Source organism: Chinchilla lanigera, unplaced genomic scaffold (genome assembly GCF_000276665.1).
Source record: "Chinchilla lanigera isolate Chin_1 unplaced genomic scaffold, ChiLan1.0 scaffold00011, whole genome shotgun sequence".
Lineage (NCBI taxonomy): Eukaryota > Metazoa > Chordata > Mammalia > Rodentia > Chinchillidae > Chinchilla > Chinchilla lanigera.
In genome coordinates, this window is record NW_004955412.1 from 6489807 (window position 1) to 6507547 (window position 17741).

A 17741-nucleotide genomic window follows, 5' to 3' on the forward strand; every position below is an offset into this window, starting at 1 on the left:
TTTATATGTTCTAGACAGGAGTCCTTTGTCTGAGGGACAGTTGACTAAAATTTTTTCCCAATTCGTGGATTTTCTTTGCACCCTGTTGGTGATTTCTTTTGATGTCCAAAAACTTTTCAATAAGATAAAGTCCCAGTTGTTGATTCTTTGAAGTGTTTCCCGTGCAGTTTGATTTTTGTTCATGAACTCTCTACCTACCCCTATGTCTTCAAGACTTCCACGTACTTTCTCCTCCGTTAGATCTAGTGTTTCTGTTTTAATATTTAGATCTTTAAGCCATTTTGACTTTATTTTGGTGCATGGTGATAGGCTTGGGTCTAGTTTTAGTCTTCGTCATGTGGAAAGCCAGTTTTTCCAGCACCATTTATTAAAGAGGTTATCTTTCTCCCAGTGAACTTGTTTGGCCCCATTGTCAAGGATAAGGTGGCTGAGTGTCTTTATTTGATAATTAGAATGACTGATCTGAAAACAGTATGCAGGAAAAGAACCATTGTTGAACTCCTACCATTTTGTATGGTGAAGCTCTGCATCATTTCCAATTTTTTTAAAAATTATTTCTATTTATTTATTTATTTATTTGTTACTGTCTTTGCTTGTTTGGTCAATCTTACGTTCTTATGTCTAATGGACTGAGAAATTTTGTTGAAGATAACTGCATGTAATACAGCCACCATTGTGAATTTCTATCATTTTGTCTTGAGGTCATGTATCATTTTTTATGTTTTTGTATTGCTTTGATTTTGTCTTCATTGTTGTTTTGTCAGTTTTTTTAATTTTTAAAATAAAAAAAGGAGCACAATGAAGCTCAATACTATTTTTAGAAAAGCTTGTTTTAAGATGGTTGATTAAAAAGACATGGCTGTGACCCATTAATAATTCCATCGAAAATTCCATCGAAAACTGCTCTATGTGTTGTACTCATTTGTTACTTGTGTCAATATTTCAATGATAAATATTACTTTGAGTTAGTTTTGTTTAAAATTATGTAACAGTTGTTTAACATGTTGGTACTATATAAATCTGTGTGCCTCATCCTTTAAGAATATATAAAATAGCTATATATTTATTCTTAGAATTAGTTATTTTAGGTTTTTAATGAAAAATTTAGAGTACAAGATGTTAAGGGTAGATTTCAAATTAAATGTCTATGCACATTATTATTGTTAGCCATGATCTTTCCTTTTTTTTCTTCTCTTCTCTTCTCTTCTCTTCTCTTCTCTTCTCTTCTCTTCTCTTCTCTTCTCTTCTCTTTTTTCTTTTCCCTCCCCTCCTCTTCCCTCCTCTCCCTTCACTCCTCCCCTTCCCTCCCCTTTTCTCTCCTCTCTGCCCCCCTCCCCTCCCCTCCTTCCTTCCTCTCCCCTCTTCTCTCCTCTCCTTTTCCCTGATCTTTTCTAACTGTCTTTGTAGTGTCAGAGTGGTATGTGGCTGTCTCTCTTTCTGCATTGGCTTACAGGTTGCCATTTTTCCTTTTTCTAATATATTGAGCATTGCTTTTCAATGTGATTCTCCTTTTACCGTTCTCACTTCCCACCCTGTATACCACTTTAAGTGTTGGGAATTTCCAGAATTCTCTTCCTGTGTTTTTGCAGACGTAATATGTTTGGCCATTTATAAACTTTTGGAACAGAAGATTTTAATAACTTTTGAAGTATTTCAATATAACAGTGGTTTGTTACTTTTTAATAAATGTGTCATAACTTTTTTTTAGAATTCAAACCTGATTCATCAGAAAGTGTTTCCTCCAAGTGATCGACAAGGATCTCCAATATTTTCCTTCATCATGCTAGAGCAATTCAATGCCATTCGTTTAGTACAGAGTGTTCATCAGTCTCTTGCTGCTCTCAGCAAAGTCATCAGAGGAACCACCTTACTGAGTTCAGAAGTGCACAAGTTGGCAAGTGCTTTATTAAACCAAAAGGTAAGCCAATACTAAGTGTATGTGGTTTTTTCATTGTTAAAAGAGCTGTTTTTGTGCATATATTTTTCAGGAATCTTGTAGTTAATAGTAATGGAAAACTAAACTCAAAGTGGCAGAAGCCATCTAGGAATTAACTAACAAAGGTAACTAGAGTCTGGTGATAGCTAACATGAAATCAACATCATGCAGGAGCTTACGGTTCTCATTAGGAGCTCAGTTTATATTCTCCAGCTATTTTTTCTTGGCATAAGTAATTAACTCGGTGTTACTTCATTTGGGGCAGATCCTCTATCCATGGTAGTACTCTACCAGCTCAAATCTTACATCCTCTGCATGCCAAATCTAACAGAAAGAACATTTATTTCCTAAGCACTCAAGTAAAAATCATGGGATTTGCTTTGATCCAAACCAGTTGGATTGTGTGTTATTCCTGTTCCTATACTAATTCTGTGAGCAGTGTACAGAACTCTTACTGACTAGGGCTTCAACCAAATAACTGTTCCAGGAGTTGTAAATGGATCTAACTTTAACACATATAGTGAGATTAAGGGAAGCATGATTACCCAGTGAAAAATGAGGATATGTTTGGTAGAGGAAGAAATCAACACTTCTGCTAAATAATTGGACCATTTCAAATGATAGTAAAACATACATAGTGCAGATCAACTAGGTAGAAATAAGAATATGGGATGTCCTGCATAGATTGATTTTTAGTTGTTTGGATAAGATAAATGTTATACAACTTGACTTTGGGAAAGATTTCTCTAGCACTATATAAGAATTAAGAGTTTCAGTTTTGCTATTTATAGTTAATATGAAGAAACCTCTGATAGTCAACCTGAAAGTTCTATTTTCATAAAAAAGATAGGCTTTTTAGAACTTTGTACATCTCACTAATATGTAAGAGATATCCGCGGCTTTTCCACATGTACAGAAAAAACTTCTCCAGTATCCCTGTCTTCCTTTTTTCTTTATTATGTAAAAGAATGCTTTGCATTGTGTTTACTGCATTTTAATTTTTCCCTTTCGTATGGATTAGTATATCTTTTAATCAACTGTCATTGTCAAAATACTGTAAGTACTATGTTCTAACTATAAATTATAACTAATTTGTTTTTTATTTCAAACAAAAATATTTTCAGTCATGAAAAAATCCTTGGTACAGTGAAAGAATCAGTGAGAAATACTTCCAATAACTGTCTAGAACCTCGTGTTAGCTCATGTAATCACCACAATAACACCACAGGTCTGTTACTACTGATAAAGCCATTTTACTGTGAAGAAGTCCAGGGAGAGTGGTTTTAACCACTTAACAGTTTAGCCCGAGCATTATTCAGGCAGAGCGTTGGTTTACATACTGACCGTCCTGAGTGTCACTCAGGCAGGTGTCATTTCAGCCAGTTGATTCTTGTATTAAATTTGATTAATTCTTGTATTAAATTAATTAATTTAGTATGGGATTTAATTTCCACATCATTGTAATTTTAATTTCCAGAACATAATTGTTGAATTTCAAATGGGATACTGTATGAAATTATTATGGAAATATAAACTATGTCAGTGGCAATATTGTTCAAGATCTTTGATGAGATGGTTATTGCCCGTTCTCCCGTCTGCTAACTCTTGAATAAATGTGGCAGCTCCTTGCCACATGTGCCTTCCCGTAAGTTATGTTAAAGTGATCAAAGGAAGTAAGAAATAAAGAACAGGACGGAGGTTACGGTGTTCTTGTGACTTAATCTCAGAAGGGACACACCATTACTTTTGCCGTATTCTTTCATTACAAAAGTATCACCGTGACCAACTCACATTTAAGGTGAGTGGATTTCACAAGAACGGGACTACATCACAGACCACTGGAGGCATCTTAGAAGTTGCTTGTTTATAGTAATTTATCATATTATGTAGCGAGCACTATAAAAGGAAGTTATAACAGGAGAAGCATATAATAGTGAATGTGAAAACCCAGTACTATGTATCAGTTGTCTGTTTTTGGATAACAAAGCAGAAAATACCAACTTTTAAACATTTTTGTCTTCCAAATCTGAACTCTGAGTAGGTGTTAGCAGTGAAAGCTTATTTCATCCACACAGCTCCCTGTATGGCTGTCAAGACATTAAAAAATTTATGATATTTATTAAATATTTGGAAAATCCAGATAACCCTCACCAAAAAAGGCATACCAGAATAACTGTGAACTTGCAGAACACCTGTGAAGTAAGGAAGTGCGCATTGTTACAGAATGCCAGCTAATTGGCCAGTATTATATAAGTCCTGCAAGGCAGCTATTTTTCGATCAGTGTCCTGGCTTTTTATTTTGCCTTCATACCATGTATCTCAGTACAGTTTTAGGATAAATTTTCTGTTATCCTGCTTTATTTATAATTCAAAGAAATTCTTGTGAGACCAATAATTTTTTTATCTTTAACGTCTTTAAACTTGTGAAATTTGATTTCATTATACACAAAATATTGTTTTGAGAAAATATGGTTGACTACTTTCTATGTATGGTTGAATTCATCAGTTTTTGTTATTTTAAGAATTTTTACTTAAAAAAAATCCTTTCAAGGAAACATTAATTCACTGTCTCTGTCATTCAATTGTAATGAAATTAAAGAAAAATCAGATATATCTTAATGAAATCATGATGTGGATAATGTGAATTATGCTAAACTTTTTCCTGTTACGTGAATATCAGAAGTCTTGATGTAATATCTATAAACTCAGTTCTGGCTCTTTTAAAATTTCAGTGTCCTCTCACATGGCAGAACAAGTGGGAGGGCCCAGAAGATCCCCTGCAGTACCTTAGAGGTCTGGTTGCTCGTGCCCTTGCTATACAGGTAAGTAGAAAAAATTTAGTAATTATGGTGCATGACTATCTGACTATTGTATTATGGACATGCATATTAGAAGTACACTACTATACAAGCAAATAACAGAAACACCACAAACTAGAATCTCTCAGAGTTTGTTTCCTGTCTCCAGTCCCAAATTGGTTCTCTTGTATTGGACTGCATTAAGTCTGGATTAGGCCTAAGTTGGGCATTGTGTATGGCGCTGCCAGAGTACCGTATCTATGAGCAGATATTAATGTTGTGCTGGCTTATTTCCACACCCTCTCACCTCCCCATGTAGGGAAGCAGAGTTTGCCCTAGTATAGGTGCGGGCCTGTACCTCCATTGTGTTTTCTGAGGTTCTTATCCTTAGATGCTGCTTCCTTTCTTCTGTTATAGATTGATATTCAGGCACAGAGTGGGTCTCTAGTATGTCTGCAGCATTCTCGCTGCCTTAACTACTTCAGCTCCTTTAGCTTCTTAAATAGCATTTTATGTCTGTTGCCCACTGCGAGAAAATTGATTCTTCACTAGTTCCTTCTTCCTCCCCTTAACTAACCCTGACTGTTCACGGGAATCAGACTGGACTTGCTAGATCTGGAAGTGTCTTATTACCCCTGCCTTCCTCTAAGCGGCTCCTCCTCATCCGTAGGTATACACTGTACTAGTTTGCCAAAGTTCAGCTTCAAATGACTTTTCTTCAGTCAAGTATTTAAAATACATATTAAACTTTAAAAGATCTAAACAAAGGTAGAAAGGATACATATTTATAAGAACTGAGCCCAACTCTCACTTTAAACATTTATGTAATTTACATGGAATTTAGTAATATTCATAACCTATGAGCTAGACATTATTGTTGATTCTTTAAAGATGGTAAATATAAACCCAAAAACTAAAGAATAGTTTAAATAGTAAAAAAGAGAAGGCACATCGCAGTGCCCTTTTTATAACACGTCCGATGCTTTAATCATACGGTAGCCTGTCAGCAGCAGTTCTAAAAAATAGCGCCTCTCTCTCTCCTTCCCTCCTTCCCTTCCTCCTTCCCTCCCACCTTGAAACTGTTTTATACTTTTACATTTTCTAGGTCAGCTTACACTTTTGCTTTCTTCTTATTTGTCTACTTTGCTGATATTATTTTCCCCTGATCTCTAATAATATTGGATTCCTTAAGAGCAGTGTTTTATCCTTTTTATTTCACTTTGGTAAGTTTTACAGGTCTTTGAATTCCTGGAAAAGAAAATTCTTCATTTTCCTAACTCCCCTTTGTAGTGCTTTATACATGCAGTACTAAGTGCTCATTGAAATTATGAGCATTGATTATAAGAAGGACTTACAAAAACAAATTTTAAAGTCTGTGTGTGGCTCTAAAATATATGGCATTCTTATCTTTACATTATACTCAACTATAAGAATAACCTTATGGGTGTCTTATCTATGTATCTATATATGTGTACATATATTATTAATTCTGTGAGCATTCATTTACCTTCTATATGTACGAGCCATTGTTCCAAGTGCGGGAAATACCTAGTAGCGCAGTAATACGACATTCCTGCTAACAGGAATCACCATATTTTAGTGAAGGATATAGATGATCTATTAATACTAGAACTACATAAAAATAAATTTTGGGTGAAATCCTGAAATCTAAGATTGATATACAGCCAAACTTTTGGATTAGCATCATCCTAGAATGAACTTATGTTTTAATACATAAAATTTTAGACATATAAACTAATAATTACTATGGTTCTAGTTATTACAATCTAGGCAGAGGGGCCAGTACATGCAAAATCCCCGAGATAAGAATAGGTTTTCCCTTTCAAGGAATTTAAAAGAAAGCCAGTATAACCACCATGCAAATCAATATAGAAATTCTCAAAAAACTAAAAATAGAAATGCCATTGACCTAGCTATAGCTTTCTTATGTCTATTCCCCAAAATTAAAGCCACCATACTATAGTTATACATGTATACACCCATGTTTATAGAAGGACAGGTCACAATAACTAGGCTCTGGAAACAGCCCAGATGCCTGTCAACAAACAAATGGATAAAGAAAATGAGGTATGCAAATACAATAGAGTATTAATCAGCCATAAAGTAGAACAAAATCACGTCATTTGCAACAAAATGGATAGAACTTGACACCGTAATGCTAAGTGAGACACATGAAGTTAAAGAGCACATGGTTTCAGGTGCGTGTGGGGGGGAAGAGGGTAGAAAATGATCAAGATATGTGCACCAGTAATGCACCAATTCTCCCAAATAAACATCACTATTATGTATTGCAGACATACGGAATTAAGGAAATTCAAATACATATATAACATTTAAAAATGAAATGAAATAGGGAAGCCAGGTTTGGCTAGAGCAAGGAAACGTTACTGGAAATTAGGTTGGATAGATAGCCAGGGACTATGAAGATGGATTCATGTAGTCTTGTTAAAGGCTTTATATTTAGTCTGAGTTCAGAAATGAGTGGGTAGTTGAGAGCAGAAGATTAAAAGATTACTCAGGGGGTGACTGACTAGACCAGTGATGGCGCACCTGTTAGAGCTTTCAGTGATGCAGACAGCCTGCTGGGGCGTTCATGCTGTGGGTTTACCATCACTGGACTGTGGAGAAGAGTGGAAGCAGGCTGACCAGTTAGATTACTGCAGTAGTGCAGTGGGGTTGTGATGGTTTTATGCATTGGTGCCGTGGCTGTGAGGTAGAAAAGGGGTAGGATAAGGGATAGTAAGTTTCCTGGTCCCAGAGAATCTGTGTTTATTTCCAGACCACATGGCCAGACTTCGTTCTTAAGAGATTTATTATAGCTGAATTTTTTTTAAGCAATGAGAAATTCTTTAAATTTCAGAAGCACCTAGATTTATTGCTAATATTTTATTTCTGGTAGATATCATTAATTTGGGTAAAGGTTTTTGTTAAGTCAAGGTTTGAGTATTGCTGTCCAAATAATACCCAATAAAATGGGATTCAAAACAGTTGGATCTTTGAACATTTGAAGTTCTCTAATAAATACGGAAAGAAATCTTAGTCTTTTCCCTTATCAGAGGAACAATTATAAAGGACAGTTAACAAGCAGCAAGTCACTTTCAGAATTTAAAAATGGTTTAGAAATGTTCTTCACACCTAAGGAGCAAAAATCTGTGCTTGCTATGTCAATGCTTAAATCTGAAATAAAATAATAATATTTTTGTAGAAAAATTAGGATATTACGTTTAAGCAAAAGAGGAAGCTTACTTATTATGTCTGTAGTGCTTTCCACTGGAATGAATGTTTGTTTATGTATGTATATATTTTCCTACCATTTATCCTTAAATTAGTGTGTAGAAAATTTCCTATTTAACTTTTGTAAATCATTTGTGGTCAGTGTTATCATGTATGTTTAGAACATTGTTTAATTAAAAATATTACTGGGAACATAAAGAAGGTGTATTTTGGGTAGAAAATCAATACTCTGATCTTTATATCTTCATTTAAAAATTCTAATCTAATCTATAAACAAATTAAAACTATAATTTTATTCACGGAATTCATTTTGCTCAGCCCTGAAATGCTTCACTATAAAATACGGCAATTTATATCCTAATTTTCCACTCAATAATAGTAAATAATCAAGTAGCATTTTTACAAATTAATGTGTATTTTCAAAGTCACCAATTAAAAGGTGAAATATTATCAATTTGAAAAAACAAGACCAACTATAATGGGTATAAGGCATCATGGCATTCCATTTTAAATAGAAAGACAGAAATTTGTTAAAAGTAAAGCAATGGGAAGTAAGACTTCGTACTAGTAGCAGCTCAAAGAATTCTGTCCTGAATGTTTCATTATCGGGCAGACAACCAGAGATAACATCCACTGTTTATAATGATAAGTGGATGAAGTCATCAAAAGGACTTAACATTACTAAACTTTTACACAATTAACAACTTCAAAACACTTTATATGAGCAGCTGAGATTTACAGAAGGAATAGATAAATCTAAAATTAAAGTTACAGATTTCAACACTTGCCTCTCAATAGTTGAAAAAAAATAGAAAATCAGCAAGACTATGACCTCAACAACACTGTTAACTTGATATCTTCAGAACATTATCCAATATTATTAGCATATACATTTTTTCAATTGCACATAGATTTATTGATACTTATTTTATAGTGCAGAATGCAATCTATCTTTGTAAATATTCTAATGGGATTCAAACTATGTAAAATATGTTCTCCATCCACAATATAAAATTAAGTAGGAAATCAAGACCAGAAAAATTTGTGGAAACTCTTCAAGTATTTGGAAATTAAATGCTCACTTAATCTGTAGGTGAAACAAAATAGTCAAAAAATTTGAAAATTAACCACCTAGAAGTTAAAATACAATATATTAAAATTTGAGAGATGCAGAACAGAATTAAAGTCAACTCAGTACAAGTTATTAAAGTTCTCCAGAGTTTGTAGGCAAAATAACCTTAATATGGAGTACAAGGGGCATGAAAACATTGTTTAAGGTTCTTGTACTTAAAAATGGTTAGAGCTGGAGAAAGCTAGTCCAGCTCAATCTCATTATATTGAATTTCAATTTTTACGTTCTGTTCTCAAAACCTACTGACTACAATTGAATGAGAACACTTAATTTCTTTGCTTTTTTGCTATGATTAGCAGTGTAACTAGTGAACCAAGGGCACATCATTGTAATGATAATGGCATACATATAAATCCGGCCTGGGCTTAGGATAAATTCATACTCAAAGAATGGCAATATCTAGTAGTATATCTGTTCCTTGAAGCTGGTACAACAAACTCTGGCAAGAAAGTCTTAATTTTTTTAACTATTCTGAGGTTTTAACTCTAGTATAATTCTTCGTAATCTGTCTTGTTGATGAACTGCAGTTTATTACCATCTGTTGAGCCAGTGATTTGATAAACTTCTTACACATAGGGCTGTTAACATGCTAATAATTTGTATTTTTTACTCCAGTCAAAATAATGACTGTACTTATTTTTATTCTGGATAAATTATATTTCAGTCTTGATGAATTTATTCTCAGACTCCTAATAAACTGGAAAGAGAGATGAAGGCATAGAAAAAGATGACACATGAAGAATGATTGTCTAAATTACTTGTTTTTGGCATTAAACATTTTATAAGGAACACAGCACATTAAAACAAAATAGAATGGTATCAGTTTATTAATGCATTGCATTTTAAACTACATAATTACTATTACATGTAAATGAAGATAATCATTAACAGGCTATAGGCCAGACCTATTGAAATGATACATTTTGATATTTTCCTCCAATATTTTTTATGTTATTAGAATAACATTTTACCCAATTAGGTTTATAATATTTATATATACATTTTACGTTCTTATAAACACAGTAGATTATGACTATTTCTGTTGTCATTAAATATTCTTCAAATAAGTGTTTTATTGGCTGTTTAATTTCTTGATTGTAGCAATATAATGTAATCAACCAATTTCTATTATACTTATGCATCTAATTTCTTAGTATTAGAAGTAATTTTAAATGAGCACATGATGGGTAATAACCTATTAATTTACATTCTAAGAAAAGGAACGACTGAATAAAAGGTTTTTAATATATTTAAACATTTTGAGATATTTATAAAATCATTTTATAGAAATTTTAACTAGTGTATGTCTACACAAATTTTGTGCCTATTGCACACTTACTAGCATTTGATATTATTTCTCTTTCTACTATTCTGATGAGCAAAAAGTCTGAATTGTACATAACTACAGGAGATGATTATATCTTTATAAACATATAAATAATATACCATTGTGTTACTAATTCATTTTCATATTTATGGTAGGTATATTTTAATATAGTGTTTTTTACTTTTATTTAATCTAACCTAAATCTTTTCTTTTTTAAAATTCACCATACTGTAATCACCTACACAATCTTCTTTTCCTCATCTAAGTGTTTTTCCCCCATTAACCCATGGCATAATACTCTATTCTGAATTTTAAGTAGCTCTGTTGTCAGAATGTGAGTTGAAGGTTGAAATTGTTTTCTGTAGCTGTTAACCATTTTCCCTGAGTACCATGTATTGAAGATTTTTACCTAAGATGTTAAATTTACTTTATTATGACTAAGAGGATGAAGTACAAGTTTTTCTTTGTGTCTACATATACATTTCATAAGTATGCATGAGAATGACAGAGGAGTTTTATACCCCTGTGGGTATAGCTGGTATATTTAGGTTACCCCAGTTATTTTGTTCTTTCCTATTGAGCAGTTTCTTTCCCTTTCACTATATCTATTGTACTTTGTGGATTTTATTTACTCTTTAAATGTGATGTAAGTAATTATTTTACTATTCAACTAAGGAAAAGAATTATTTGGTAGGAAGTGAAAAAATTAGCTGTGTGTAATTTAAGTGAGAATATTTTGTGAAATGTTACTATAAAAGTTAATGTCTGAGAAAAAAAGTGTATGTGATTAAGGAGATCTCTTAAAATCTTTTCCACACAGAAAATGAATCAGTTATCCATTGGTAAGAAGGATATAGAATGGTTTGCTGAAGGAATTGATTACTAATGAAACGCATTTAGATATTAATGCAAACACAGGGGCTATAAAAGATTTTAATTGCTCCTGTTCTGGTCTTGGTGGAGGAATGTTAATACTTAGGTGGATTACAGTACATAAAACACATCCTTTCTATAAAAGTAATAAGTAAGCATAATTTTTCCTTGACTGTTTATAAATCATGCGAAATAAATTACTCAGTAAAAGAAAAATTTCTAAGTTTTTAACGGCTGGCATTACTGTAGTAGCTACCATCTGCACCAGCTGAAGTAACGAGCTGATTTAGAAATCATGAGTGTGCCGTTGTCTGTCGAGGCATGTGTTGCGGTTTAGATCAGAAGTACCCCCCAAGCTCTGTGAGCTCGGAAGCGGGGATGGGGCTCCACCCGCAATGGGTTCGGGGGCTCAGTGCTCTGTGAGGAGGCGGGCCCGCCTGGAGGTGGGTCACCGGGGGCTTGAGCGGGAAGGAAACGGCTCCCTCCCTGCCTCCGCCCCTCGCTCTCTGCTCCCCGGCTGCCATGAGGTGCGCCGGCAGCTCCAGGCTCCTGCGCCATCACCGCGGCCTTTCTGCCCTGGAACCAGCTGACCACAGCCTGAAAATGTGAGCGGAAGTAAACCTGCCTTCCTCCAAGCTGTGGGTGCCAGGTACTGCGTCTCGGCAAGGACAGTGACTAAGACAGCACCTTAAAAAAAATTAGCACCTGCAGGAATTAGGAGAAACAAATCGCTTAAGGCTACCAGAGTTCATTCCCAGATTCCAGCATCTACTGTGTGGCCTAGGGCAAGACCTTTGATGTCACTGTACTCCATTTTCTCTTCTGAAAGGGAGATCCTAACTTACAGGGTGGTAGTGAGCACAAAGTCAGGTAATACGTGAAAACCACTGAAGTACTTAGGTACTGCAAAAAGATGTTTTTGTTCCAAGAGGCAGTTTTTAAAATATCTGTTAAACATACCTCATGCAGCTAGGTATTACTTCAAATGGGGTTTAGGTTGATTTATAAAATGGCAGATGAATACAAGATACCACCTTAAAGCAGCTGTTGACAAAGAATTACGTCTTCTCGGACATGACGCTTCACTTAGGCTTGGTTCAGAGTTACCCCGAGACGTGGACCCGGAGCCTGACTCGGCGTGCAGTGCCAGCGCAGGGGCAGCCTGCGGGTCCTGGAGCTGGACCCGGATGCTCGGTCTCTCCTGCGGCGCCGCGAGATAGGTCGTCGCTGGAAGTGGGGCCCAAACTGAAATTCTGTGCACAGAATTGCTTTCCACGTTCAGACTTTTTATGTGGGACTCATTTTTTAATCACAAAAGGGTTGTACAAGGAAACTTCTTTATGAGGAGCGCAGGTATTATTTAAAGTTACTGTTGCTACAGCAAGTTTAGGTTTACCAGCGGCGAGGAAACCGAGCAGCACTCAGAGAAAGGGAGGGCACAAAGCTTCGTTATGCGGGTGGGCCCGGGGGAGTTCCGCACTCCGAAGCCTGAGCCCCGAGCCTGGGATACGAGAGCGGTACACAGGGCCTGGGACGGGAAGAGGCAGGCAAGCTAAGCTACGGGAGCAGAACAAAGGCAGCAGGTTTACCTCTCTGCGTATCTGGGTGGCCTCCGCTGGCCAGGGAGTAAGATACCAGGATGGATGCAGTGATGCAGTGTGCTTATCAGGCCCGGGTGTAGTGGGTACCGGAAAGGGAGAAGGGCGTCAGCAGCGGGCATCAGAGTGAAAAGTTCCATTTTCCCCGACATCATGCCACGAGCAAAGTGGGAATCTGTTTTTCCCTAGGCATCGTTTAGGGGATTTGGAAGCAGTTCTCGTAGAAAATGACTTATACGTAATAATTCTCTGGTTTGTTAAGAATGTATGTATATATTTATATAAATGTCCTTCCCTCTCTAGAACTGGGTCGAGCGAGCCGAAAATCAGACCCTTCTCTCTGATACTCTTGATCTGTCTGAACTCTTCCATCCAGACACATTTCTTAATGCTCTTCGCCAGGAAACTGCAAGGTAATTAAACACGGAATACTTGGCTGTCCCCGAAGGTGATAATATTTTGCTTTTTTCACTTCTGGTCATGCCATCTTGCTTGTCAAGAAAAAAAATGTTTTGTTGACCTCCAGACAGTTATGTTATTCCCTAATACCTTACTTTTAACTATCATTAACTTTTTAAAAAGCACATTGCTTTCAATTATTATGTTTTGTTAGAGCTGAATAAAGATGAAATTTAACTTTTAAAATTTGGCCATTTATTTATCTAGACCTCTGGTAACTGATATGGTAGCCAGAACTCACATGAAAGTATTTAAATTTAATTAAAATTTAATGATTAAAAATTCAGTTTCTTAGTCACACTAACCATGTCCTGTGGTGCTCAATACACACATGTGGCTGCCATTTTAGACTGCACACCAGCATGTTTATCTAGAAAATTCTATTGGACAATGGTGAGGAAGCTTCTTGGTAGAAAAGAGGATCTCATGCTTAAGATCAAATTCCTTTTTTATACCGGATTTTGATTGCTGTATCATGTTTAGACTGTAATTTTTAACAAGTTAAAGAGTAATAAAAGTATCAGATATATACTGAACAAAATTTATTTACTTAATGACTCTGGCAATTTTAGTTGATATAGTCTTAGAATATTATCGGTTTCAGTTTTGCTAAGAAATATTTACTGAACACCTATAATAGGCCTGTGTTTGAGGGTCATGGTCAAAATGTAGAACAGGGAAATGAAGAAGATGCTAAACTTAAGGACTGTCATGTAAACAGCTAACTGTAAAGACAGTGTAAAATCAGATAGGTATAACATATCTTACTGTACATTGCAAATATTTCAATTTAAATAACAATATACTTGCATCTGTCTTCAGTTATTATAATCAATACTGAGGGTTTAGTTCTTGATTCTGAGATTTTGCCTGAGGCTTCACACATGCTAAGCACAATCACATGCTCTACCACAGAGCTGCACACCCTGAGACACCTGAGAATTTTTTGTGACTTTTGATGCTTTACTTTTCCAGAGCAATGGGTCATTCTGTGGACAGCCTTAAATTTGTAGCCTCATGGAAAGGTCGACTTCAAGAAGCAAAGCTGCAAATTAAGGTACTAATTTTAGATGTTTATCTGAGCTTAAAAATGTATCACACCAAGAAAAGAGATTCTGAAAGTCCTCAGCTATCTTTACAGTTGTAAGATTGGCAGGGAATGATTTTCCACATACGTAATATATTCCAAGTAATTTAAGATTTAATACAAAACACAGTCTTCTGATGCGAAAATATTAACCCCACCAGTTAAAATATTATCACCTTGGGGAAAATAAATCTAATTATGTGCTATTTAAAAGTACAGACCTAAATTATGGCAACACAGCTAATTTGAGGAAAAAAACGGAAAATTACATGAAAGTACTGAATAGTAAAAAGGTTAACAATGTTCATATATAAGATGTGCTACTTTAAAAATACAACTTTCCAAAATCAATTTTAAAACTTTAAGGCAATTTCAACAAAATTCGGAATTTTAATACCTGGAACTCAGTCTTCATCTACATTCAGCTAGGACAGCTAGACTGGAAGGCCATGCGGGCCTCCCTCACATGTCTGGAAACTGGTGCTAGCTGTGGACTGAGGAACCTTGGCCCTTCCCCACACGGCTTCACGCGCTCCCGCAGACGAGATGAGCCGCCTTATATCGCTGCAGCATTTGAAGAGGACAAAGCCTTTAAAGCCTGGCTTTAGAAATTGCTTAGGGTCTTTCACCTACATTCTGTTGCTCAAAGGAAGTTATCAATCCCACCCTAAATTCAAGAGACAGAAAAGCAACTCCACCTCCCAACAGAAGCAATAGCAAAACTTCCGTACAAAGAGGTTTGCATACTGAAATGGGAGGAAATTTTGGCCATACGATTTATAACTCACCACAGTGTTACACTGTTACTGAGCTGTCATATTAACATAGGGAAAGACAGAGGGACTAAGGGAACACCGGTGCAGAAGCAGATTTGTGCCTGCTAGGGAAACTTGACATGTGAAAGATGCGGCAGTCCCTGCAAATTGGGGGGATGTGTGGGTTCTCTGATAGGTTATCTTGAGACAATTGCTAATAGAAAATGATAAAAATTTGGTTTATTCTTTATATTATAAATAAAAATTGATTCTGAAGACATAAAAAACAAAGTTAACAGAAATAAAACTTTTTGAAAAAAGATTTTTAACTAGGATTAGAGCTCCCATTCAACCTAGCTATTCCCCTCCTGGGTATTTTTCCAGGAGAACTAAAAACATCATACCACAGCAGTATATGTGCACTCCTGTTTGTAGCAGCACAATCTGTAATAGCTCAGTCTTGGAAACAACCCAAATGCCCATCAACTGAGGAATGGATAAATAGGTGTATTTTTATACCATGGAGTATTATTCAGCTATAAAGAAAGATAAACTAGAGGCTTTATAGGTAAATGGATACAACTAGAGACCATAGTCATAAGTGAAATAACTCAGATTCACATTTGTAAACATCGTATTTCCTCCCTACTATAAGAACCTGAAAGAGTACATAAATCTGAAAGGTACAATAGATATTGTGAAACGGAAAAGAAATTGCTCAAATAGGAAGGAGCAACTGGGAGAGGGGAGAGGAAAAAGAAGGAAGAGAAAAAAAAAACATATATATATATATACAGGATAGCTAGGATCATTGTACTACTAATATCGGTTGGTTTATTGAAAGGAACTGTTAATGTGCAATTGTTTGATCAATCTTGCATGCCTATATTTGGTTATATGTGCAACTATTTTGAAGATGACATTATGTAATATAATAGCCATTGTTAATATCCTATCCCCTTGTTTTGAAATTCTGTATCATTTTTATTGTTCTCTATGCTATTTTGTTTATGTATTTATTTTTATTATTTTGGGCTTTTTTCCTTTTCTCTTTTTTCCTTCTTTTTCCTCTCCCCTCTCCCAGTTGCTCCTTCCTATTTGAGCAGTTTCTTTTCCCTTTCACAATATCTATTGTACCTTTCAGATTTATGTACTCTTTCAGGTTCTTATAGTAGGGAGGAAATATGATGTTTACACATGTATATACAAGGATAGCTGGGATAGGTGCATTGCTGATGTCTGTAGTTTATTGAAAGGAACAGTTAATGCTTAAAATTTCCTTTTTCCTTGACCAATTTTGCACACTTGAATCTGGTAATCAGAATGACTGATCTGAAACCAACAATAGGCAGTATAAGAACCATTGTTGAGCTCCTACCATCTTGTGTGGTGAAGCTCTGCATCATTTCCAATTTTGTTGTTGTTGTTGTTGTTATTTGTTACTGTCTTTGATTGTTTGATCAATCTTACATTCTTATGTCTGGTGGACAGAGCAACTTCGTTGAAGATAACAGTATGTAATGCAGCAACCATTGTTAATACCTATCATTTTGTTTTGAGGTCATTGTATCATTTTTGTTGTTTTTGTGTTGCTTTGATTTTATTTTCATTGTTGTTTTGTTAGGCTTTTCTTACCTTTAAGATTAAAAAAAAGAAAAAAGATTTTTAGAAATAAAAATAGGGAAAAATGTCTGTATTCAAGATTTTTTTAAGGCTCCACAAAGTAAAAACCTTAAAGGAAAAAGCTGATAAATCTGCTGTGCTGAAACTAAAAACACACCCATAAAAAGTGTCACAGACTTGGAAGTACTTCTAAAGTGACTGACAAAGGAGCTGGACGTGGTGCACGTCTGGAATTCAGCACTCGGGGAGGCACAGGCGAGAGGGTTGTGAGCTGGAGCCCAGGCTTCGACAAGGGAGGAAGGGACAGAGCAGTGTACAGAACAAAGGATTTCTGCAAATCAGTCTTTAGAAACCATTCCCATAGTAGAAAGAGGTTGGCAAAGGATTTTAATAGGAAATTTATGAGAAGAGAAAACCTTAGTGGGTTAATAAACACCAGGAAAAATACTTGTTCTCACTTACAATTGGAGAAATGAAATTAAGCCCAGAATTTGGTTTCTTTTCATGTTTCTCTGATAGGCAAATTTTTTTTTTTTTTTTTTTTGGTTTTTCTCCGGTACCGGGAACCGAACTCACGACCTTGCACTTGCCAGGCAGGCACTTTGCCGCTGAGCTAAATCCCCAGCCCCTCTGATTGGCAATTTTATGTCTCAGTAGGCTAAGCGCTGCAAGGCTATGACACAATGTAAATTCTTACACATGGCAAGCAGCAATATAGACTGGTAGAATTACTTTGGGGAATAATTTGCCAATATAAGCAAATTTGAACTGAGTATAGCCTTCAACTTAGCAGTTTTATCTCTGCACCCACAGAAACTCAGGCAAATGTGCACAAAGAAGCACATACGTAATTTTTATTGCAGTGTTTCAGTAATAACCATTGGAAATAACTTAAATA

At 35.5% G+C, this 17741-nt stretch overlaps 1 protein-coding gene across 1 annotated transcript in view; it reads left to right on the forward strand.

The window, feature by feature from the left end:
- The window catches only part of Dync2h1 (dynein, cytoplasmic 2, heavy chain 1), a gene marked incomplete in the record, with an annotated part of 251163 nt that overhangs the window by 222081 nt on the left and 11341 nt on the right, over positions 1-17741 (forward strand). Inside the window, 4 exon segments of the mRNA XM_013511077.1 lie at positions 1709-1918; positions 4669-4758; positions 13223-13332; positions 14354-14435. Coding sequence (XP_013366531.1) covers positions 1709-1918; positions 4669-4758; positions 13223-13332; positions 14354-14435 — 492 coding nt within the window.